General features: G+C 44.2%; 1 protein-coding gene across 1 annotated transcript in view; it reads left to right on the top strand.

Moving 5' to 3' along the window:
* The first annotated feature begins 9061 nt into the window (after positions 1-9061).
* CAPN9 (calpain 9) overlaps positions 9062-26103 on the top strand; it is a 54987-nt gene continuing 37945 nt past the window's right edge. The window contains exons 1-5 of the mRNA XM_060242772.1: positions 9062-9274; positions 17533-17602; positions 19418-19536; positions 21525-21658; positions 23795-23963. Of these exons, the coding sequence (XP_060098755.1) occupies positions 9062-9274; positions 17533-17602; positions 19418-19536; positions 21525-21658; positions 23795-23963 (705 nt within the window). The remainder of the gene's footprint in view (positions 9275-17532; positions 17603-19417; positions 19537-21524; positions 21659-23794; positions 23964-26103) is intronic.

The raw sequence follows: 26103 nt of genomic DNA, 5'->3' as shown, positions 1-26103 counted from the left end.
GCTTTGCAGGGCTGTTGTGTAGCTGATCCTCCAGCCATCAGCAACATTGTTGTTCTTTTGAACTTTTGCTTACTTGGGTATCCAAGTAAGCACTGTTGTCTGGCCGAGCACAGAGCAGTGCTATTTTTTGAAACTGCTCTCTGTAGGGACAGAGAACCTTTTTAAAGAGTCTGCCTGGCTGGACTCCTCCATTGCTGCTGTGTTGGTGTGTGTTGGTGTGTGAGAGAGATTGTGCTGTGCTGGCCCTTGGCCTCAGCTGCTGCTGCTCTCTCTCAGCCTTACCAGACTTGCCTGGAGTAGAGAAGACGTCTAAGGTAAGGCAGTCTTGGGGTTCTTGTTTTTATTTTAGTTGGTAAAAGGACTTTTTAAGATTCAGAGTCCCTTTACTTATCCAGATTTGGGTGGTGGGTAGCTTATTTGGGGTTAGTGTTAGGGGGTTCTGCTGGGGGAGGGGGCCTGGGGTGGGGTTTTTTTGCCAATTTGCCCATATCTTACTTTAGTGAGAGGACTTTTAAAAGTGCAGTGTCCTTTTACTTTTCCTGATTTGGGTGGCTTGGATTTCTTGGGGTTAGGGTGAAGGGTTTTTTGGGGGGGGGGAGGGGTTGGTAAAGTTCCTGTATTGTTAAAAGTTAAGTTTTTTACTGTTTTAAAAGGATTCTGTGTTTGATTTGTTGCTGCTGTGTTGTGCTGCTGTTGTTCCTTTTCTCTTCTGGTTCTGGTTCTTGGGCGGGGGGGGGGTGCTGTTTGGCCTAATTTTCATTGTTTAAAAGGCCACTTTTTTAACAGTTGAGTTTGTGTTGGCCTTCTGTTTGGATCTATTCTCTATTGCTGCAGGTTTTGCATCCTCCTCTCCTGTTGTCCCCCTTTTCCTGGTTCTGGTTTTAGGGGGGGGGGGGGTGTTGTTGACTGATTTGGCCTGAGGTTTCTTATTGGTGAAAAGGCCACTTTTTAACAGTTGAGTTGCTTGGCCTTTTCTGATTGTGCTGGGTTTTTGTGGGTGGGTTAAAAGTTAAGTTTCTTTCTGTCACATTTTGGTTTTTTTAAATTACCTCTGGTTAGTGTGGGGGTTGGTGAGGGTGTGTGTGGGCTGTGTGGGCTGGGTCACTTTCATGTTTTTATAGAGTTATTTTTGGAGTCTGAGTATGCTTTTGGTTTGGCTAGGGCCACTAAAAAAGCTGCCCCACTAATAAGGGTGTTTTTAGGGATTGTGTTTTTTGAAATTAAAAAAAAATTATCCCAGTTTAGGGCTTTATCTCCTTTCAAAATTCAAGTAGGCCAGATAGGGGTGATTTTAAAAGATTTTAGGTTTCTCATAAAAGGCAGTGTTTCTCATCAGGCTCCCTTTTAAAGAGACTAGGGTTGCAGTGCATCTTGCTTTCAGCCACTAAAAGCTGGTGCATCCTTAGATATCCATAGGGTAAACCACAGCTTCTCTCAAGTTATAGCGGACACCTGATTTCTAGTTTGCAAGGAAATCAGGTTTGTCCCAGGATCTAATTAGGAGAAGTTTAACTAGGAGGATATAACAAGGATTGCCTTCATCTCAAGGTAGCCTTTTAAAAACTGTAGCCAGGTAGAGGCAGGATCACCTAGTCTCCTAAACTTTACCAGACTAACTACTACCCTAACCCAAAGAGGGACAGGTTAGGGACAAAAAAAACAAACAAGCAAGTTTTGGTGGGAGGGTTCTTAAAAAGAAGTCAGGGCACCTGTTGGTTCAGGGTACAGTGCAGTGAGTTAGGTTTGTAAAAATCCCCACTCTCAGTTCGGGTTGTGTGAGACTGGCCAAGGGTGACATGAGTGACAGGCAGCAGAAGAGGGGCCCTGGGAGCAAGGCCAAGGAGAAGACTAGAGGGGTGGAGGAGAGGGGCAGGACCCAGGTCTCCCCCCCACCTGTGCGTGGGCCCACTCCACAGCCGCCTTCCAGCACTCCGACCTCTGGCCGGAGTGTGATGAAGAAGAAGGCCCACCTTGGACCCTTCGTCAAGGCTGCTGCTGGGGCGCCCTCAGCAGAGGTGCTAGTAGGTGCTAGCACTGAGCAGGGGTCTGCTGCTCGGGCAGTCTCTCCTCCAGCTGATGTCGCTCGGCCTCAGCAGCCAGAGGAGGGGCAGCAAGAGCAGCCTTCCTTGGAGATGAGTTTTGGGGACAATTTTCTGTCCAAAACGATCACCCAAGGAGGGTGCAGAGTATCGTGCAGGAGCTGGAGGAGAAGCTGGTTGAGGAGGACCAGCCCCCTTCTTCAGTTTCTTCAGGCACCAGCAGTCCTTCAGGGGATGACCAGGAGTGGAGGCTGCATGGGGTGGAGGGGGAAGAGATGGAGACAGTGACACACGAGATGCCTCCATCTCCGCCCACTTCCCCCTGGCGGCCAGCCCCTCCTGCCACCCCGAGACATGATGTGTCTGCCTCGAGCACCTCAAAGGAGGTGGCTCCAGACACCCAAGCTGCCAGTCAGTTTGGGCATCCGTTCACCTCCGAAGTCTGGAAGCATTTCCAACTTATGGAGGATCCACGCTATGCGCAGTGCCAGCTGTGCAGGGCCCGGATCAGTCATGGGCGGGACCCTGCCCACCTGACTCCGGGGGGATGTGGAATCACCTGCGGAAGCACCACCCAGGGGTGCTTCTTAAGGGGGAGAAGCAGGCTGGTGCTGTGGTGCCCAAGCGGCCAACACCACCCAGCCAGGAGGTCCATCCCATCGCGACTACCTCCGCTCTCCAGGAACGTTCCATGGGAGTTCAGGGATGCCAGGCATCTCTGCCTGAGATGTTTGGTGGAGGACGCACCTGTATGCCAAGAGGAGGAATCAGGTATGGCAGGAGGGTGATCGCCTGGAACCTTGCCAGGTTGATCGCCCATGGGCTTCCATTTTCAGTGATCGAGAATCCTGGGGTGCTAGGGTTGCTCGAGTACCTGGCGCCCTGGTACAAAGTTCCTGCGAGAACCACCATTAGCAGGACCATTGTGGCAGCTGTTTTCAGGGCGACCAGATCTGTGTTGAAGGAGCATTTGTCCCATGCTGCCGAGGGGACTGTTCATTTCACTTCAGATCTCTGGAGCTCCCAACATGCGTTCGAGGGGTATCTCTCCCTGACTGCGCATTGATGGCAACCCAGAGAGCTGGGGGCAGTGCAGTGTGGGGGTGGGAGTGGCAGCAGTAGTGGCAGGTAGGGTCAGGGCCACCAGGCCGGCTATCGCTGGGCCTTGCTGCACGCCGAAGCAGTCAACGTGTCGCACACGGCGGACACTCTCAGAGCCGTCCTCTCACAGCAGTTAGAGGGCTGGGTAGGCAGCGAGGACATCGCCATGGGCTTCGTGGTGACTGATGGTGGCTCCAACATCAAGGTGGCTGTCCAGCGTCAGGGCCTAAAACGCCTTCCTTGCGTGGCCCACCTTCTCCACCTCATGGTTAAGGACGCATTGGGCCAGACGAAAAGCCAGGATCGTCGGTATCTAGCTGCGACCCATGAGTACCGACTTCTGCTCCAGAAGTGTCGGCACATCATGGGTCACTTCTCACGCAGCAATATGGACTCATATCGGCTGCGTGAGAAACAGACACTGATAGGCATGCCAGGGCACCGCCTGATCGGTGACATCAGCACACGCTGGAACTCCACCTGTGCCATGCTGGAGCGCATGGTGGAGCAGAGAGCAGCCCTGGATGCCTTTGTCTCTGAGACGAGGGTCTTTCGGGATGAGAACCGTCTCACCCAAGAGGATTGGGTGGTCATTTCTCAGACTGTGGAGGTTCTTGGGCCCTTCAAGACCCACACAGAAATGCTCTTGTCTGCACAGCGAGCATCGTACTGGTCGTCCCCATGGTCCAGATGGCCTGTGAGGACCTGGCCTCGTTTCTAGTGCCAACTCAAGGCCGTGCAGATGTTCTTTCAGCGGTGCGTGCCCTGGTTGTTAGGCTGCAGGAAGGGCTTGAGGCCCGCTTTCAGACTTTCACCCAGGATAAGGTCTACATGATGGCGACCATGTTACTCCCACGACTTAAGGGCACAGTTGCCGAGCAGGCCAACGAGCTCTATCGCTGGCGAGACGAGCTCTCCCAGAAGGTCAAGGATTCCAAAGTCAGGGTGGGCCCAGTGCCGGTAGTTGAGGAGGAGAGGGGTGGAAGCAGCTCATCTGCCACTTCCACTGCTGTTGTTCATCCCCAACCTCCCCAGCTAGGCAGTGTTTCCCACCAGACTCACTCCACGAAGAGTCCTGAGATGACACTCATCGGGTGGGTCCTTGGCCCCTCTGGGAGCGGTAGGGCACCAAGAGCGAAGACGGGAGCTGCGATGGTGAGGGACTATCTTTTGGAGCCCCTCGAGCCGCAGGAAACATCTCGCTTGGACTATTGGGTCACGAAGGAGGAGGTCTGGCCGGCCCCCTCCTCTGTGGCCAAGGTGTTCCTCTCATGCCCACCGACGAGCGTGCAGAGCGAGCGCGTCTTTTCGCATATGGGTGACATTGTCTGCCCACAGTGCAACCGCCTGCAACCCTGGACAGTTGAGCAGCTGGTCTTCCTGAAGGTCAACTTGCCTCTGTTCGGCTCCCCGAACATAGACTTTGAGAGTGAGTGAAGTGAGCACCTACTTGTGCCTGCATCCTCTCTTGGCTCGTGCTTGGAAGGTGGTTGTAAAACGCTTTTCCACTAAAAATAGACTAGAGTCCAAAGACAGCCCAACAACTCACTCACAAATTGATTGGCAGTGCATCCCCCCCACCACCCCAAACCAAAAGTGAATGCTGGTTTAAAATCTGCAAAGCAATCCAAATTTCCCCATCCACACATGCCTAATAATACTGAAAGGGCCATTGCAGCCCCCAGCTGTAACAGCACCCACATGCCCAGCCAGGATAACCCAGGGGTTTTTTTCAGGGGCAGGAGGAGGAAAGAGGGAAGTGCCAGTGATGATGACAGGCAGCCAGCAGCCATACCAATGCTGAGGTCCCTCTAATGGGACAGTGATAGCTGGTATGCTGTTGCTGAGCTGAGAGAGAAGGAATGGTTCCCTTCCTCTCACACAATCTGAGGCCCTCCCAGTGATCTTCCTCATTTGGGGTGCAACTCTGGCTCGCCTCCTCGTGGTGCACCCTGGGTAACGCAAAAGATCCTAGACCAGCCAACGATCCATCACTTAAGGTAAGTCTAAATGCTTCTTGCTTTGTGTCAGATACAGAATGATGTGGAGCTAGGTGCGGTCCACCACTTCTCTTGTGTTGTTTGGGGCAGGGCTGGAGAGCTGGCATCTGTAGATTGTGTGTTCTGTGGCAGGGAAGCTGGCACCTGGGTGAGAGACCCAGAGCCAGCATGCTTGTTGTGCTTGGCCAGCTCTCCCCATGTTCTTTGGGGCAGGGCTGGAGAGCTGGCACCTTGAGCAGATTGTGTTTTGTGTGGCAGGGTTCATAGAGTAGATAGATGTATATAGTGCATTTGGGTCCTATAGAGATTCTCTAGTTTGAAGTTAGGTTTGGCTTTGGGTGTCCCAGGAATTGGAGCCCCTGGCCCAATCTTTTTGGGACTTGGGAGGTTTGTAGGGGAGAATCCCCTGCAGGTCCCCTGCAAATTTGGGGGTGCAACATGGCCAATGGCTGGGGCTGATGGGAGTTGTAGGCAAAAAACATCTGGAGAGCTACCCCTGTTCTATACCACAGATGGAAGAATGGATAGATAACTGATAGGTAGTGTATAACTATAACCACAAAAAGAAAGGGACAAGGTTGCTAGTTATTTCTAACCAAGAAACTTCTCTTGTAAGTGGAACTGTAACAGAGGAACCATGCAAATTCTCTGGAGGTGCAAGTGTTTCCTCCACCATGTTCCTAATGCTCACTACTAACATTATCATTATTTAATTTCATGTTATGTGCTCTAAATGTTGTTCACTACAGCATATTAATTAACAAGATGGATAAATCATTCATTCTAATGGTAACATAAGTATCACTAGTTGAGAACGCAAGAAATGTGAAGGAATTGCTATGTCAAGAAAAGCTAGGAGGGCTATTGTGCTGGACCAGCCTTACCATTTAAACTACATTAAGGAGCAGTTTTAGCAGATTCCTGAGTGGTACCATTTTTCTAACTCTAAAGCCCAGGGCTTTTTTTAAAAAGCAGGAACGCACAGGAACACAGTTCCGGCTGGCTTGACATTAGTGGGTGTGGCCTAATATGCAAATGAGTTCCTGCTGGGCTTTTTCAACCCCCCCTCCCAAGCCTATCTTTGTGAGCTGTGGAAAATGTATTTATGAAGATGCTGTCAAGCATGCGGTTTCAATGATGAGTCAGGTTTGATACAAAACTACGTTTATTGATAGACTGATACTTTCAGTGTAACAGATTCTTGAAAGTGATGCTACAGATACATTGATACACTACTTTTAAGGCATACTTCAAAAGGATTCCAAAAGGTGGGGGCAAGGTGCACTCTCACACATAAACTATCATAAATGTCTACATTCTCATAGTATTATCAGGACTCCGTCCTTGCTTTCCCCAGATGTGCCACACTCCCTAACAGGAATGTATGGGAAGGTGCTGATTACTCTTTCTCAAGTTAGTTTCGTTTCTCTCTACTTCTACTTTGCAAGCAATAAAGTAAGAAGGGGGAGGGGGGAAGAATAACAGAGTTAATAGACCTTGGTTCTCCATGATATTTCACAGGCCAGCTTTATGGAAGACCCTAAAACAATCAATTACCAATGGAATTCTACCATGCTTGACAGATGCTTCATTTAAAAGTATTCATTTCAGGCATGAAAATGTCCAAGGCTGTACAATTATTATGAATAATGTTTTAAAGAACAGAATTATAAAGTAACCTCTTGTCTCATTTCTTAGTTTAAGGAAAATACATAGTTATTTCTAGTTGTTTGTATTAATTAGTTATTTTGCTAGATGCAGGAAAGGCTATCTTGACTGTAAGTTACCTGATATGAGTTGTGAACCACTAGGTTCTTTCTAATTTACATGTCCTTGGTATGGTATGCTGAAATAGAGACCCAGCAGGAGGTATAAAATGTAAAATGTCAGTTATTGCTAGAACTATCATTCTTCGATATTCCCCACCATTCCAACTTTTCTTGGAAAGAGCTTGTGAAAATGATCTAGGTATTTTGTTGTGTGAGCATAGGACTTCCTTACTCTGAAGGCCAGTTTGTACTTTAGAAAGTCTTTGAGTCTCCTATGCCTGCCACAGAACCAGTCAACAAACTGAATGTATAACAGGATATCTCATACCTAACTGTCATGAAGTACTGTTATTAAATTTATGGGAAAAATAAAGAAAAATAAAGAGCTCCCATCAATCCATAAATGGTATAAGCAAATCTGGGATTTTTTTTCGTAATGGAGAAAATATTTGATCAGTTATAGAGCCTAGAAAATCCATCCTATCATTCTAGATTTCTAGAAACACGGCTCCCTTTTCTGGATTTTCTGTCCAATAATAACTCAGATTCGGCTATTCCATCTTCATACAGCTTTACTGCACTCTTTTAGTTATTTTTTAACCTTATTATGTAAAAGATGTGTCTTAAACAAGGTAGTGCCTGTCATTATTTTACAGTCTATATATATTTTATAATCCTTGCCCTACCCATTGACTTTCTAATGTTGACAGTTTGTTATTTTTAGTTGTTTATTTTGTAAGGTTTTGGGAAATTAAAGAGTTTATTAAAAAAGCATATTAAAAAAGGGTCCGGGATGTGAATTTGAACATAGTTCCCTCTAGGCTGTGGGGGCCAAGGTGGTCCAGAGAGCTATATCAAGTATTAGGCATACAATAGGCAGAGATAGATAAGTATGGGCAACAAGGGTGACGGGTCACAGGGTGCTGGATGAGTGGATAATTGTGAACTACGTAATTTTTTGTTTGTTTAATTGTTAAATATTTATTATTACTATGGATCTGTTACATATACTAATTTCAATAAATGATGAATATATAAGGAAAAAAAAAAAAAAAGCATATTGTGAGAATTCTGTGCTCAGAGCTTATCTCCTAAGTATGTATAATTCTAATTCCGATTGGAACTGCTGTGTGTGTGGAGAAGGATTTTAAGCATCCCCCCCAAAACTGTTTTCCCAAAGAGCATAGGCTTAAGGCCCCTTTTCTCACATGCCACAGGGGCAGCCCCAGTTTGAATTGGCCCTGCTCACACTTGGGAATTAAGTTACAAGCATAGCACTTCAGAGTATGTTTGATCAACAGGACCCATAGTGGACACCTAGGGTTGCCAGCCTCCAGGTGGAGCCTGGGAATCTCCCGCTTTTACAACTGATCTCCAGGTGGCAGAGATCAGCTCCCCTGGAAAGAATGGCTGCTTGGAAGGGTGGATTCTATGACATTGTATTATGCTGAGGCCCCTCCCATACCCAAACCCCACCCTCTCCCCGATCCACCTCCAAAGTCTCCAGATATTTTCTTGGCAAGCCTATGACACCTGGCAAGCCTATGACATCTGTAGGACACATGGACATTCTAACACATTAACTGACCTTAAGATAATCTTTGATTTGTATTAGGGAACTTATAAAAGTCTCTTCACACTCCATATTTCTTTCTTAACATTTCTTAAAGTCAGCTATCTAGCAAAGGGAATGACAGAGCTTTCACACCCTCCATTTATCAATGGAACACAAAAGAACTGGTTTGGGAGTGCCCAGTGTCTCTTTCTGGGTGTACAGAGGTTCATGGTCAGCACACAATTCTCTCTGTGCTCAGCACTGTGGTTTCTGAGTTAATATACCAGAGGGCAGATATCGAACAGCTGGAGCACCTGAAGAGGCCAAACAAGTTTTTTTTTCTATTTGTTCTTAGGGTGTTCCTTTCTTTTATTGTTTGTGCTGAATAGGACTGTCAAAGTGCCAGTCAAAAAGGTGCAGAAGAGGAAGGGCTTTCTGCCTAGAGTGTTTTCCCCCCCACTTCCCCGATTACTTGCTTACTGCAAGGACTAATTTGATTGTATCTCTCTTATTTTGTAGGTTGGAGTTTTAAAGTTTCTCCCCTCAGCTTTTTGCTTCCTTCATCTTAAGTTAGCTGCTATAGCTAATAGTACAGTAATGCCTTACACATACCGGGATTCACGTCCACAGGTTCCCCTTGTGCCCCAAAGCGCACGCTCCACACATTCCACTGGTCAGTCTTACAGGGAGCTAAAGCTTGAATGCCAGAAGAAAGGGATACTTTTTGAGGACTGTGACTTCCCAGCCAAGGACTCTTCACTTTTCTTCAGTGAGAAGCTTCCTATTCCGTTTGTGTGGAAAAGGCCTGGGGTGAGCATACATGTATTTTTCTATTAGTTCTATGATCATGTACAATGTTGTAGAGAATCAGATATCTGGCTTTTTAATTTATTTTTATTTAAAGAAGGAGGCATTGGCAGATATTTCCTGCACTTTGCTGTTGCTCCAAATGAAGCTCTAGCTTTGCTGTGCATCCTCTGCCAAACTGTCCATCAGCACAAGATTAATGGGGGTTGATTTTGCTGATCTTGAGAGTCCCACAAATGCCAGTAATGCATTTTCAGGGATCACAGAAAGCTGCTGTGGGAAAGGAAGACTGTAAAAAACCAGAAGATAAAGGTCTTCGTTTAGGGATGTCAATCCCCAGGTGGGGGCAGGGGTTCCCCCGGTTTGGATGCCGTCCCCCTGCTTCAGGGTCCTCAGAAAGCATGGGAGGGAGGGAAATGTTTGCTGAACACTCCAGTATTCCCTATGGAGACTGATTTCCATAGGGTATAATGGAGAATTGATTTGTGGGTATCTGGGGCTCGGGGGAGGGCCTGTTTTTTGAGGTAGAGGCATCACATTTGTAGCATAGCATCGGATGACTCTCCTCAAAACACATCAAGTTTCAAAAAGATTGGACCAGGGACTTTTCTTCATGCCTACAACTTTTCTTTGTTGGGAATGGATAATGTCTAGAATTTTTTGCTAAATTCTCTTGAGTTGGGCTTTGGAAAGGCCCCAGTAACTTTTGTGGGACCAAGGCTTTTCTAGAGTCTTATCTGCTAGAATTTTTGAGGAACAGGCATCTTGAGTTTTTATGAATCTTTCCAAGAATGTGCTGGAAAATAGGATTTGCTTTTCTCTAAGATAGTGATATGGATGTTTCTTGGAGGTGATATTAGTTCAGGAATAACTGAAGGATGATTCATATTGAAATAGATTACTATGCATGTTGAGTACAGAATATATTTGTGGCTGTTTTCACGTTCAACATGCCTCAATGCATGCCTTATTCTCACTGTTTTGTAAAACAGAATAGTCTCAGCTGAATTGCAGTGTTGCCCCCCCCCCCCCCCCCAATATGAGTTCTCTGTCAAACCAATGGTGAACATTTATTTTCACATAATTTTCCACAGGAAAATCTAAGTAGGCAATAGTCGTTATCCATAGCCTTTTATTTTTGCTTCCCTTTAGAAGAAAAATCAATGACCCCAACAGGGACACCCCAAAAATCAAGAGTCCATTTGGTTTATTATAGTCTATTCTTTCTTATTCCTTTGTATGAGACCAGCATACACCCCTCAACTAGCATTCAAAGTTTAAGAATGCCTCTAACATTGTTTATTTGAGATCTTTAAAGCTCACTCCATAAACAGAAATCCTTTTGCTTCACTTCAACTAAATGGAGAGTGACCATTTAGGAATACACAGTAGACATGTTGTTCCACAGAAAGGATATTTCATTGAACTGTTGTGATGTCACATAATGCAGATAATAAGAGCACTCACTTTAGCAATCCTAAATACCCATCCAGGACTTTTTTAGTAGAAAAAGCCCAGCAGGAACTCATTTGCATATTAGGTCACACTCCCTGATACCAAGGCAGCTGGAACTGCATTCCTATGCATTCCTGCTCAAAAAAAGCCCTGTTGGTGACACTTTGCATCCCAAAAATAAGCTTTAGATTGCCCCCAAGTTATACATCCCCAGAGTTAGTGAGTTCTGCTATGCAAGAGAACATGTTGTTCCTAGGGTTGCCAACCTCCAGGTGATGGCTGAAGATATCCTGGGATTACAACTGATCTCCAGGCAACAAAGAACAATTTAGCTGGAGAAAATAGCCATTTTGGAAGATGGACTCCGTGGCATTATACTTCATTGAAGTTCTGTTCTCTCCCCAAAGCCTGTGTTCCTCAGGTTCCACCCCCAAAATCTCCAGATATTTTCCAACCAAAATTGGCAACCATAGTTGAGAATCTGATTGCTCCCAAACACGGTCCCTCAGACAAAGAGTCAACATGGTGTAATGGTTAAAGTGTTGGACTAGAATCTGGGAAATCCAGGTTCAAATCCCCATTTGTGTCGTGGAAGCTTGCTGGGTCACCACCAGTCACAGACTCTCAGCCTAGCCTATTTCATAGGGTTGTTGTGATAAAACAGAGGCAAAGAGAGTGATGTAAATATCTTTGGGTTCCCACTGGAGTGAAAAGCAGGATATAAAGTAAAGTTAAAATAATGAAGGATAGGAAATGAAGAAACCTGTGTACCAAAACAGGCTTTCCTGAATCATACACCCCTAGATCCTGGAGATTTGTATTCTACAAGGGGGCATAGAATGTGCATCATTTACAAGGTTTAGAGAGGTTAAAGAATTAAACTTTTAGTGGGACAGATTTTTACACAATTATGCTTTTATTTTTGCGCAGTGTAATGTATGTAAGCTCCATTCTATAGGCTGCATATTGCATACTATGGGTATACACAGGGCTTTTTTTAGCAGGAATGCAGTTGTGGCTGGCTTGACATCTAGGGGTGTGGTCTAATATGCAAATCAGTTCCTGCTGGACTTTTTCTTAAAAAAAATTCATAGGTATACATGTTACACTGCAGAAATGTGTTGTATTCTCAGAAGAAATCTTTCCTTTTTCTGAATCTTCTGCATGACACAAATGAGCACTTTTATGCTGCTTAGTTCCATTAGCAAGCTAGACATGACGGCGGTGTGTTGAACAAGCAGGTGGTGCCCAGGATGAATTTGCCTTTGTTCTGTTGGTTTGATTTGCCTTTGTTCCTCCCTAATAGTGACACACTGACCAAAGCCATGCTCTCCCCTTGAAAAGGCACTGAGCAGCAGGAATACAGCTGAGTCACCTGCCCTGCCTAACATTTCCTTTGAAGCAGTGAAGTGCACCATGGGGATGAGAAGGCCAAGTCTCTGCCCTATATTCATGATACATAGCTTGAGCAAAGTTTGCAGATTCTGTTAATTGCCTCAACTCCTGGCAGGTATTTCTCAGTATCACCCAGTGGGAGGAAAGTTTTATTCTACTGGTGCTTGGTTTCCTGCTGGAGGAATGTAACTTGGCCTTTAAATCCAGGAGCTTTTCCTGCTCCTCCCTCTTTCCTTACCAGGGCTGAGCCCCAGAATCAGACAGGCTTATCTGTTCTCAGAGCTGGAACTTAACTATTGTGACATGTAAGATCAGGGGTGGCCAAATTGAAGCTTGGGATTCACATGTGGCTCTTTCACAGATATTGTGCGGCATTCAAAGCCCCCACTGCCCATTGGCTGGTTTGGAGAAGTCATTTGTCTCTTTAAATCACTTATCCAAGCCAAGCCAGCCAGAGGCTTGGAGAATTTTTAAAAGTTGCTTTCTTTCTGCCTCTCCGTCCCTTCCCCATCTATTTTCCTTCCTTCCTTCCTTCCTTCCTTCCTTCCTTCCTTCCTTCCTTCCTTCCTTCCTTCCTTCCTTCCTTCCTTCCTTCCTTCCTTCCTTCCTTCCTTCCTTCCTTCCTTGTGGGCCTCAAACATCTGATGTTCATGTCTTTCAACTCTCAAACATCTGACATTTATTCTATCTGGCTTTGACATTAAGCAAGTTTGGCCACCCCTGTCCTATATCAGAATAACATATGTGACTGTAACAGTCTGTGACCATCAAGGATCCATCTTCTAGATCAGTGATGGCGGACCTTTTAGAGACCGAGTGCCCAAACTGCAACCCAAAACTCACTTATTTATTGCAAAGTGCCAACGCGGCAATTTAACCTGAATACTGAGGTTTTAGTTTAGAAAAAACAACTCATAGTGAAATTAACAAACTGAAAGAACATTTGATCTGGATAGCATTTGCTTAGGAAACCAACAAAATAGTAACATGTCAGAATGGGAGAATGATGGTGAGAGTGCCATAAGGCAATAAATGGAGGCTGTTCATTGCTCTGTTGCTTGCAAGTCTGGGTTAAACTGAGAACATGCCTTTCCCAGAGGTGTTTCTGTCCACCTAATTTACTTTTGAACATGTAACATACATTATAAACATCATTCTAGTTTGCCATTAGGGAAAAAGAATACATTAAAATATAGTGTGCTTTGTAGGAGCTGGTGGTTAGGGTGTCCAAATCAGATCTGGGAGGTGATGAAAGGAGTCCACTAATTTATATGGCTAAATCTGAGTCCAGCAGCACCTTAGAGAACAATATTTTTGAGAGTCAAAGCTCCTTTTATCTAATTGAGAGAGCTCTAACGCTGGAAAGCTTGTGCCCCCTCCCCCAAATCTTGTTGGTCTCTTAAGGTGCTCCTGGGCTTGAATCTAGTTGTTCTACTAAGGACCAGCATGGCTACCCTTGAAAACCTCAGAGATAGTCTGAATTGTATTAACTAGAAAGTCTGATGTGAGAAAGGAGGGCCAGTTTGGTGTAGAGGTTAAATGCATGAACTCTTATCTGGGAGAACCAGGTTTGATTCCCCACTCCTCCATGTTCAGCTGCTGGAATGGCCTTGGGTCAGCCATAGCTATCACAGAGCTGTCCTTGAAAGGGCAGCTTCTGGGAGAGCTTCTCTCAACCCCACCTACCTCACAGGGTGTCTGTTGTGGGGGAGGAAGATAAAGGAGATTGTGAGCTGCTCTGAGACCCTGAGATTAAGAGTGAAGGGCAGGATATAAATCCAATATTTTCTTTCTTTAAACTAAAACTGCAATCCTGTGCATATGTAGAGAGTAGGTGCCACAGTGCTCACTGTAGATTACTTCCAAGTAACCATGGAGAGCAAGCCCAATGAGGAAAGGCTAAGGGACTTGGGGATATTCAGTCTGGAGAAGAGGAGGTTGAGGGGGGAGACATGATTGCTCTTTTGAAGTATTAGAAGGGTTGCCACTTAGAGGAGGGCAGGGAACTGTTCCTGCTGGCAGCAGAGGAGAGGACTGGCATAGGAAAAACTTTTTAACAGTAAGTTGTTCAACAGTGCAATTGACCCGCTCACTGGCAGTCTTTAAGCAGCAACTGGACAAACACTTGTCAGGGATGCTCTGAAAAACCAGAACAGCAGTGCAACAGTTCAAAAACAGTTTATCAACAATTTGCCTTACGATCCCTGTAGCTTGAAAGAGCTCTGCTCAGATACTGCTATCAGAAGCATCATATTTGAAAGCAAGGGAGCCTGCAGTTCCTCCTTTTCCACTCCTAAACCAGAGGCAGTCCCGGCCGTTGTTTCTGCCAGATTAGTGGGATCCAACATTTCCTGAAATAAACCCACATCCCTTAAAAAAATATGCTTGATTCAAGGTCCTGATCTCTCCCCCCCCCATCCCCACACACCCATTCTATCACCTTCCCTCCAGCTTAGACCGTGCCACAACAGTTTTGAAATATAAAACGCAACCAAGTCTTGGCCACATGAAAATGTGAAGCTGCCTTATACCCATCTCTCTAATGCAGGGGTGGCCAAACTGTGCCTCGGGAGCCACATGTGGCTCTTTCTCACAAATTGTGTGGCTCTTGAAGCCCCCATCAGAGAAGGCATTTGTCTTTCTTAAACCACTTCTTCAAGCCAAGCCACACAGTGGCTTGAAGAATGCATTTAAAGTTCAAGTTGCATTCTTTCCACCTCTCTCTCTCCCTCCCCACCTATTTTCTTTCCTTCCTTCCTTCTCTCAGGCATCTGAAGTTCATGTCTGGTGGCTCTCACACATCTCACATTTATTCTATGTGGCTCTTATGTTAAGCAAGTTTGGCCACCTCTGCCCTAGTGAGTTCCATCTAACCCCCTCCCTAAAACTGCAGGAACACCTGCAAGGAATTTTCCTCTGTGAGTTGTGCTTGGGGGCTGCATTGTGGTTGCACCCACCCACCCCACATCAGAATTCCAAAAGTGCCCATGAGCTCAAAAAGGTTGGAGTGCCCTGTTGTCTCTCTGAAGGAGGCCCAGTTAAGGTTGCCAGGTTTGGGTTGGGAAATACCTGGAGATTTGGGGGAAGGAGCCTGAGTTTGGGGAGAGGAGGAGCTTCAATGAGATATGACTCCAGAGTCCACCTTCCAAAGCAGCCATCTTCTTCAGGAAAACGGATCTCTTATCGCCTGGAGGTTTGTTGTAATCCCGGGAGGTTTCCAGACACCACCTGGGGGTTGGCAACCCTGTTCTGCACCCATGCTCGGAAGGGTATAATGCCACAGGATCTACCTTCCAGAGCAGATATTTTCTCCAGGTGAACTGACCTCCATCACCTGGAGATCAGTTGTAAAAGCCAGCAACCTCCAGCTACCACCTGGAGTAGGGGTGGCCGAACCGTGACTTGGGAGCTACAGATGGTTCTTTCACAACTATTGTGTGGCTCTCAAAGCTCCCACCACCCCATTGGCCAACTTGGAGAAGCTATTTGTTTCTTTAAATCCCTCTCCAAACCAAGCCACTCAGAGCCCTCTCCGTGGGCATAAGTGCTCCCTGCCCACCCACCCCCCGTGTACAAGGCTTGGCTCCCCCCTGTGCCCCCCCACAGCCGCCCCTTGCCTTCCCTCCCTCCCTGGAGCTGCAGTGCAGCAGTGCTCTATGGGCCACCCTCCTCCTCAGAGGCACGCCGCGCCATGCCCCACCGAAGCTGAACCCTACTGGCTTCGATGAGGCCGGTGCACCTTCTAACTCTTTGAAGCCAGAAGTGAGGGGGACCGAAGCTTTCTCCCATGTGGGCTTCAAAGAATTAGAAGGCACGCCAGCCATATCGAAGCCGGTAGGGTCCAGCTTCAGTGCAGCAAGACTCAGTGCACCTCTGAGGAGGAGGGGAGCCACAGAGCATGGCTGCATTGCAGCTGTGGGGAGGGAGGGAAGGCAGGGGGCTGCAGTGGGGGGGCACGGGGGGGAGCTAAGCCTCGTGCATGGGGGAGGGGGCGAGGGAGCATGCTTACCCACAGAGAGGGCTCTGAGTGCTGCCTCTGGCACCCGTGCCGTAGGTTCACCAGCACTGTTCTAGATGGTTTCATTTGTTCTTATTTATACAGCACCATTGGTATACATGACACTGCTGTGAATGTATGCGGGTGATGGGCCTTTCAGTTGAGGGTTGTTAAATTCAGCCCCTGTAGATTTTGGGATTGCCTGAATTGTGTAGAGTTCAGTATTGATGTTGCCTTGATACAATAAACCTACCTATGTTTAAGGCCTGTCAAACTTAGTTCTTACCACTTACTACCAGATCCATCAGATGGAGGTTAAGAGGCACAAAATAGACAGGGATCCATATAAGCTTCTGACCCTGACAATCTTCCGAAAAGGTTTAAACTGACAGGAGGGTGGTGAAGTGAGACAAGAGCAGGGCATGTCTGCTGTAGCTTTCCAGCAACAGAGTGAGAGGAAGAGGCATGAGAGGGAGCTTCAGAGGCAGGAAAAGGCAGGATTTGCACCATGCTGGACCATAGCTGCTGACTGGTTAGTAGGTCCCTGCACATCTCACTAATAAAATGTTTGACCATCTATAGCAGGAGGCCTCCTAGTATTCCAGATCATTGCCCTCAGGCACTAGTGGAAGGAAATGGGAAGAGTGCTGGGGGCAGTATCATGTCGGCCTGATTTTGTCACTTCCTGTAAAAACTGGAAGTGGTGGCTATGGTAGCATTTTACAAGAACTCTAAATGTTAGAGGATATAAAGACATCACTTCTGTTTTTTATCAGACATTTTTTTTCTTTTCCACACAATATAACACAGCACCTGTAATTAAGCAAAAAGTCACATTAACCTGTGTTGAAATGAACCCCAGCACCTCTTAAATTCCATTATATGGCACAATATTTAAATGTAGGCAATTATTTGACTAACAGGTCAGAAAACATAAATTAATTACATAAACATTCTTTAATAACTTGATAGAGCTACTATTATATACACAAATGTGTTCTCTGATACTCAGAAATTGGTAAGTAGCAGTCACTATTTACTACTGCAGTAGAAAATGTTCCTTTGTAGCAGATACTACACAAAGGACTTATCTTTATCTCTTGACAATTTCATACTTTCAAAGTAGGAAGGGGTTAGTGAATCAAAATTAAATATACAAAATTCAAATAAGATATTAAAAAATGAGTGAATTAAAAGGAAAAAGGCTAGGTAATGTCATATTTTCATAGTAAGAAGCCATTAGTGAATTAAATTTAAAAATGCTAGGGCATGTCAGATGTTAGTGCCTGTTAATTGCTCAGGCTTCCCTCTGGGTAGAGCAGACACAATGTCCCAACACTGTCATAGTGCAATATATTCTGTTCAAAGTACTTAACCTTTTTTCTAAAAAAAAAAAATTTCTATATTATTCCAGGAAATTGTCAAAGACCCACAGTTTATTCTTGGAGGCGCCACAAGAACTGACATTTGTCAAGGGGATCTTGGTGAGTATTTTTCCATTGACAAGATTATAACCCTATGCCAGGCATGTCTAACTTCGAACAGGTCATGATCTATTACATGCTGTCTACAGAGGCCTATGAAATCGTTAACCTCACCTATCATTGCTCTTGCTCCATCAGTAATGATGGAAACAAGTTTATGCAATGGAAGATTACACTTTGTCACAAAAGAATGGAAAGAGCTGAATATTTTCTGACTGGTAGTTCTCCCTTTTAAAGAAATCATTCCAAGTAGTTCTTCTTTAACACTGAAGTCTTCAAAAACCATCCGGATAAAGACTAGTAACTGGGCTATGTCTCTTATGTCTGTAGATTCATCCAGTTGGAGTGAGAAAGCAACACAAACTGAAACATCCTCCAACAATTGTTCAGTTGTGTCTCCACACATCTTTTCTATTTGCCGCACAACAGTGTTTCTTGACAATTGTACATCTTGAACAGCAGCTATGAACTCTTTCTTATTCTTAAATCCTTCAAAAAGATTGTCTGCTGCTTCAAGAAAGGAATCTTTTACAAATTCTCCTTCATTGAAAGGTTTGCATTTCTTTGCGACCAGGTTGCTGACCTTGAAGGATGCCATGGTTGCATTGACCGAATGTGACCTTGGCTTCGCCATCAACTGTTGCTGTACAGCCAATTTAGATTTAAGTTCTTTGAGCTTCAGTTTACGAATTGCACTTTTGGGTGGAAAATCAGCATCAAACTTATTGCTGTGCAGAGCCTTATAATGACGCTCCAGATTACCCTTTTTGGGCAAGGATACAGCGGTGGTACAAAGTAGACAGCAACACTTGTCTTTCACCATGATGAAGTAGTAGTCCATTTCCCATTCATCATGAAAGTGGTAGGTTTGCTCTTCTTTGAAACACTCATCTTCGTTATGCTGGGGTGGCTGGGGTACTAAGTTAACACTGGCTGAATCTGGTCCAAAACTGTCACTGTCCCAAAGTATTCAACAGGAACTGAAGATCTCTGGATGATGCCAAAACCACACATGCAGTTCTAAAAGTAAAAATAAGAATTCGTCATACTGGCACCAATAATCAGGTACCACCACACCAAACAATCATCAAAAAAAACCAAACGCCTTTCCAGCAAACCATGAGACCAAATGGGGTTGGTGATCTACCTCTGACCCCTCCACAATCTACTGGTAGATTGCGATCTACCTGTTGGACATACCTGCCGTATGCTGTTTGGATAAACTGGAATGTTCTTAAATAAGATTTACCTTAACACACACCCTTTCTTACCATCTTACAATTTTACATTTTTAATTGTGATTACTGTGCTTCTTTGTTTTATCATTATTATACGAATTACAATAAAACATATTTCATCTGTTTTTTTAGTCTTGTTTGCATATTTAAAACTTTGTTGCCTACTTTTTTTTTGCTTTCATTGACTTTTATTGAATTTCATTATTCAATAAACTGAATAATCAGGAGGTTCAGATAAGGAAGGTTTAATAGGAATTATCCATTGTGGGATGATGTGGGATTTAATCTCCATTTTTAAAGTATGAATTAAAAATCATTCTAAGTAGATTGAATGGCAAGACTAATTTGTGGTTTTTTTTAAATCAGTGACTACTAATCATAGTTACTAAAGAGAACTTCCACATTCAAAGGCAGTAAATCTCTGAATACCCATGCCAGGAGGCAACATGAGGGGAAGGCTTGGCCTCTATGCCCTGTTTGTTGGCCCACCATAACTGGCCACTGTGTGAGACAAAATGCTGAACTGGATGGACCACCACTCTGATGTTCTTATGTTCTTGTTCTTTTTGATTTTCAGGTGATTGTTGGCTATTAGCTGCCATAGCATCTCTTACTCTTAATGAAAACACACTAGCCAGAGTTGTGCCACAGGATCAAGATTTTGGACCAAGTTATGCTGGAATATTTCATTTTCAGGTAAGATAGCTCTTGCAAAAAATAATTACAAAATGTTATATGGAAAAAAGTTCACAGACTAGTGCTTTGGGGTAAGCTGCTATCATCTTGCAAAACCAAACACTCCATGAATATATTGGGGCTTCCCCCCCACCCCCCTGGAAAAAATGGTGCTGGAACTCTCAAGAGGGAAATGAAAGAGAAAAACATGGGATTCTTTGAAACAATATTTTTTTTCATGCACTTTGAACTTATCTCTACTTTTAATCAGTTTCCCTTGGTGAGAGCAACAAGTTCCCTGCTCTGTCTGGCTACTTCACCACTACCCGCAGCTACTACAGGGCATCTCCTTGTTTAAATCTTATTTTTTAAAATTTTATTTTAATATTTTTGTGATGTCACAAGTGATGTGATGCTCTCCCTGTGCCCCTCATGAACTTTTAGATGTTTTTTGAGAATTTTGTTTCCACAAAGAGCTTCTGAAATTCTGTTCCACTGCATTCTCCCAGAAAAAAAAGCCCTGAATTCAACTGAGGACTGCACATTCTGATAGCACAAGGTGCATCCTGCCAGAAGAGGAGATAATGATGATACATTTTAATCCCACATTTCCTTCAAGGAGCTCAGGGTGGTGTACATGGGTCTCTTCTCCACCATTTTACACTCACATTAACCTTGTAAAGTAATAGAACAAAGTTTGAGTCCAGTGGCACCTTTAAGACCAACAAAGTTTAGTTCTGTTTGTTCTACTGCTTCAGACCAACAAGTTAGGCTGACAGTGTGTGATTGGCCACAGTCTTTGTGAGTGATGTTTAATGCACCACCTTTAGCTGGGCAGAGTGTTAGGATACACTCTATCATAATTTATGGTTTTTATATTGTGAGTTTCCTTGCAGATACTGTGTACCAAAAGACAAGATAGCAATGGTTTAATGAATAATAAATTTAAAAAATGCATTTAATGAATAATTTAACTAGTTGATTCTTTAAACATTAGCAGGGTTTTCCTCTAACTACTTCCAAAAAGCTATGAAGAGGATCATGGGACCTGCATGTACAAAGCCATTTTGTTCAGGGTTTGTAGTAATCAGAGGAATTGCATAAGACTGAGTGAAAAAGCTGACTGGATCCAACCAACAAACTGGCACCTCCGTACTTGGCATTTGTTTAAGTGTAACAGCCCACACTGTAAAATGAAGTTTTGTGGCATCACAGTAGCACAGCTGACTGTATAAGTAGTTATGTGCTTGCTCTGTAAATGGGAACAATGCCATTAAAGTTAAGCCATTTTTTAAAAGTAAAGCTTGTACTTAATTTATTCAGGGTATAAAACCCAGGGCGTTTTCGCACTCACCTTCAAGTGGTGTGACCACCCTCCTCACGCCGGCGGATCTGCAGGGATTTCGCACCAGAAGCGCCGGCGCACCCAAAAGAGCCGGCGACTTCCGTCGCGAAACCAGCTCAAACGTTTTCCTGCTTCTTGGCGGTTTCCGTTTGAGCTGGTTTCGCGACGGAAGTCGCCGGCTCTTTTGGGTGCGCCGGCGCTTCTGGTGCGAAATCCCTGCAGATCCGCCGGCGTGAGGAGGGTGGTCGCACCACTTGAAGGTCAGTGCGAAAACGCCCCCAGATTTGCTTGATGGCCCAAAGTGTAAGAGAAACCATTGTGGTATTATTACTGATCGTTTTGAGAGGGGTGGGGAGGGAAATAAAAAGGAAAAGGGGGGAAAGAAGCATTTGATGTATTGATGTCTGTTATATGTGTTATGTATTGTTTGAGTTATATGGAAGCAGGATTCAAATACTTCAATAAACAAATTTAGCAAAAAAAAAAAAGAATAACCATTGTGGTTCTTTTTTGGCAAACTCCAGCCTAGAGGGAAGCTACACAGACAGTTTCTAATCTGGCCATGATCTGTAGTAAGTAAAAGTGTTCTGTGTAATTCTGTGATGGTAAGGGGAATCAGAGTGAAAAGCTATCCGGTTATTCCTCATTTATCTCTACCGAACAGTTTTGGCAGCACAATGAGTGGCTGGATATTGTGATTGATGATCGATTGCCCAGCTTCAAAGATCGTTTGGTTTTTCTACACTCAGCTGACCACAATGAATTCTGGAGTGCTCTACTGGAAAAAGCTTATGCCAAGTAAGCTATATAGATATTGTTTTCAGTTTCTACTTATATTTTACTGCAATCTAAAACTCTTCTGTGATAGAGTGCTGTGTGTGTTCAGTTAAAAGTTTCTTCAAGGAGCTGGATCAGATCTCAAAGTTTGTTATTTTAGCTCTGCTGCTACAACTGAATCCAATGAAGACGGAGGTTCTCTGCCTGAGCCAGGGTGGCCCAGGGGGGGAGATCCCTCTGCCGGCTCTTGATGGGGTGTCACTAATACCGGCCCCTAAGGTCAAGAGCTTGGGTGTGCTCCTTGAGTCCTCTCTTACAATGGAGGCCCAAGTAGCAGCCACTACTAGATCCGCCTTTTTTCATCTTCGGCAGGTGTGGCAGTTGGCCCCTTTCCTGGAGCACGACAACTTAGCAATGGTGATCCATGCTACGGTCACCTCAAGAATAGATCACTGTAATGCTCTCTACATGGGGCTACCCTTGGCGCTGACTCGGAAACTACAGCTAGTGCAGAGCGCTGCAGCATGGCTGTTAATGGGGCTCCCCCAATGGGAGCACATTTAGCCAGTGCTGAGAGAGCTGCACTGGCTACCTATTGTGTTCCGAGTCAGTTTCATGGTGTTGGTATTGACCTTTAAAGCCCTCTATGGTCAGGGGCCTGTCTATCTGCGGGACTGCCTTTCTCCACATGTTCCTCAGTACATCCCTGGACCAAAGGAGGCTAGGTTGCGGCTGATGTGAGCTAGGGCCTTCTCGGTGGCAGCACCAGAATTGTGGAATGCTCTCCCAGAGGCCATAAGGGCCCTGCGGGATCACTCTACTTTCCGCAGGGCCTGTAAGACCGAACTGTTTCGACAGGCCTTTGAGATCTAACTGGGAGAGAGCTGCCACCCTGCATCATTATAGAGTACTATGTGATCACTGCTTATATTATATTGTAGTGATACAACACCATGAAATGTTTTTTTTTAATTTAAATTGTAATGATCTTTTATTGGTTTTAATCTGTAAAAATGAATGTTGTTAGCCGCTCGGAGTCCACTTGTGGAGAGGGCGGGATAGAAATTTAAAGAAATAAATAACTCTATGATCTTTTATTAAACACTGCTTTTCATTTTGCATTATTGATGTTTTATGATCTTTTGCCCTGGTCAGTATTGTTCCTCCAGAAAAGTAAATGGTAAGTTTTCAAATAAATCAGCTCTATTGCTACTGCTGGAACTTAACATTCTTGTTTGTCACCAACATTGCTTCAAACCCAGATTAGAACATAGCGGTGACACAGTTCCATGCCCAAAGGCTTATTATTGTTGTTGTTGTTCTTGTTGATGATGATGATGATGATAATAATAATAATCTGCCCATTCCCCCATTTGGGGGCTCAGAGTGAAGTACATCAAAATAATAATAAAATCACAATAAAATTACAATAATAAACCCAATAAAACCAATTTCAACATTTAATAAAGTGCAACAGGATGATCCAGCAGGATGATATAATAGAATAATATAGCAAGATGGTACTACAGAATGGCAGATTGGTACTACAGACTAGCACAAAAATAGTACCACAAAACAGTGCAGTAGGGGGAGGCCAGGTATAGGAGATTAGGTATTGGAACATCAGGAAATAGCTTAAAAGGGAAAAGTGTTATGAGGCTAGAAAGGATCCTAGAAAGTCAAAGGTTTTTTGGTTTAAAAATTGGTATGTGATAATAACTACACAAAAAAAGGAAAAAGTATGGTAGACTGAAGAAAATGGAAAGTAACTCCTAACACATGCCTGAAGTAATGGATGACCATTATATTGGGGGCCGTGTATACTTGCACTTCTTGCTTGGTCTGACTTTGGTATTAACTAAGTGTAACAAGTTTCCAAATGGTAGGAGTAACAGTCTTCTATTGTGCCTTTGCCTCAGAATTTAGCCTAAAATGGGATTTGAAAGCATATCTGGAGGATCCAGTATTGGGGAAGAAATAAAGTCAAGAGAAGCAGTTATAAAATTTTTCAGGAGGTGGGTTGGTGGTTGAGTAACTTCTAGCAAGTATGCAAACAGGTAGTTCCTGCCACTAGTACTGTCCATATTCTGCAGATGAGCCCTTAGCCAAATAAAACTTGTTTTATGGTGTGAGTTTTTAATTGTCAGTGTTAATCAGGTTGAATGGAAGTTATGAAGCTCTTAAAGGTGGAAGTACCATAGAAGCCATGGAAGATTTTACAGGAGGAGTTGGAGAAATGTACGAAGTTAAAAAGGCTCCAGAAAACTTCCCTGAGATCTTAGAAAAAGCTCTTAAAAGGGATTCAATGGTGGCTTGTTCTATTGAGGTAAGTAAAATAAAAACTTGAGTTTTGCCTGGATTTTGTGTACAGAAATGTAGACAGCTGTATTGCAGTGCACAGTTTTCCTAAATTACAAAACCCATAGCTTCCTCAAAAAGTTAAAATTGGATGCATGTGTGTTCCAATTGTAAAATTGCATAAAATCTGGAAAACAGTCACAAAATATACACATACGTATGCCTGACCCAAACACTGAGCACTCATACTGATATATGGAAGCAACATGGATATATAGAGGCAGAGAGGAGCATCTTCACTCCTCTCTATGCATAGGGAACTGGTTCATCTTTATTCAATCTAGCTCATAATATGAGGGCCATTTTATACAGAAATTGTCCATGATGCTTCCACTTGTCTGGGACTGGAGCCATCAAAAGCTCCATGTGTGTCCAGAGGCAATCATGTGAGAATTTTTCTGACTGTCCCATATGTTATATGTAATTTCAAGAAATAATGATGTAGCTGGATCGTGATACATGGCGCTTAGCTTGTTACAAGGGCTGCCAGCCTCCTGGTAGGGCCTGCATATGAATTACAACTGATCTCCAGACTAAAAATATCCCTTTGCCTGGAAAAAATGGCTGCTTTGGAGTGTGGACTGGATGGCATTGTACCCTACTGAGGTCCCTCCCTTCCACAAATCCCACTCAAGATCTACCCCCATATTTCCAGGAATTTTTCAATTAGGATTTTGTTGCAACTGACAAAGTGCCAGGGGTCTAGGCTGAACTAAGTTGAAAAGGCGGGGGGGGGGGTAACTTCATATAGTCTGCAGGCCATATTTTGTCCACTTCAAACATTAAAGGGTCATCTGTGGAACTAAGTAGGTTATCTACTTCATGCATGTATAACTACACTTATTTCCTACTGACATTTCTCCTAGTGCTGCCATCCACAGACCGTTCTAAGAACTTTATCTCTCTTCTTCAGGATCCAGATCGCTACAGTACATAAATCACACATTTACTTTGTTATAAGGGTATAGTAAGATCATAGCAGCTTAGGGCATCTTGTATCTGAAAGAGCAGCAAAACTTAGACATGCAACCCAATCTTAACTGAAATCAGCAAGTTTAGATTGGAGTAACTCTGCATATGATTGGACTTTAAATCCCTTCAGGGCCTTTTGTAGCTAAGCAATTGCCTCCTCTCCAACAGCCTATTGCAATGTCTAAAGTCACCTTGGCATTGCTATCTGTATTTAAAGCCACCTCTAGTAGCAACCCCACATTTGTAAACTACTGACTGGGCATCATAGAAATCTGGTGGTTAAATTGTAAATTGTTAGTCCCCAGTACCCTTTTGAGTTTAGGATTTAGAGCAAAATTTCTCCCTGCCCCCTTGCTTCATCATTATGCCACATTATGGCATCTCTCCAGAAATTTGATCAAAACCGCCAAATCTTCTAAAAATGATGCATTTTTAAAAAAAAAAAATTGTGATGCTCTTTGTTGTCAAGGAATAATCAAATATTTGAATATCATCTATATATTATCAGCAATGTGTGGCCCACATCTGCGGTTACCTAAATATACCAATTTTGGCCACACAGATGCTAAACAAATTTTTCAGAAAACCTAGGGGATCTCCCAAGTTTACAGAAAAATCTGAAATCTTTTTAAAAATATACAAGGGGATTAATTCCTCTGAAGGTAAAATACTTCTGGGAAGCTGTAGGATCCTTGGAAGTTGGGACCCTGGAGGATCCCCTGCTCCCACCTGTGGGCTGACAACCCTAGGTTGGATCCAATGCTTGCACAAGTGAAAGACATACTAGATTGTGGATCTTTCACTAAACTTCCCTTTTCGTTGTTGCTCTCTGTGCACACACCCCTTCAAGCATTCTGGGATCCCTGTGGATAAAAAGTCATCTGACACGGGGATAAAATTGCACTGAGTAATGGGAATTAGGAAAAACCCTCCCTACTCCATTCTGCCAAGGGAAGGCTAGCTAGAGGAAGAAGAAGAAGAGTTGGTTTTTACACCCTGGTTGTCTCTGCCCTAAGGAGTCTCAAGTGGGTTTACAATTGCCTGCCCTTCCTCCCCCCATAACAGGCACCTCGTGAGGTAGGAGGGTCTGAGAGAGTTCTGAGAGAACTGTAACTGGACCTTGGGCCTCATGTGGA

This window comes from Heteronotia binoei, chromosome 1 (genome assembly GCF_032191835.1).
Source record: "Heteronotia binoei isolate CCM8104 ecotype False Entrance Well chromosome 1, APGP_CSIRO_Hbin_v1, whole genome shotgun sequence".
Lineage (NCBI taxonomy): Eukaryota > Metazoa > Chordata > Lepidosauria > Squamata > Gekkonidae > Heteronotia > Heteronotia binoei.
This window is presented reverse-complemented; position numbering and strand designations above follow the sequence as displayed.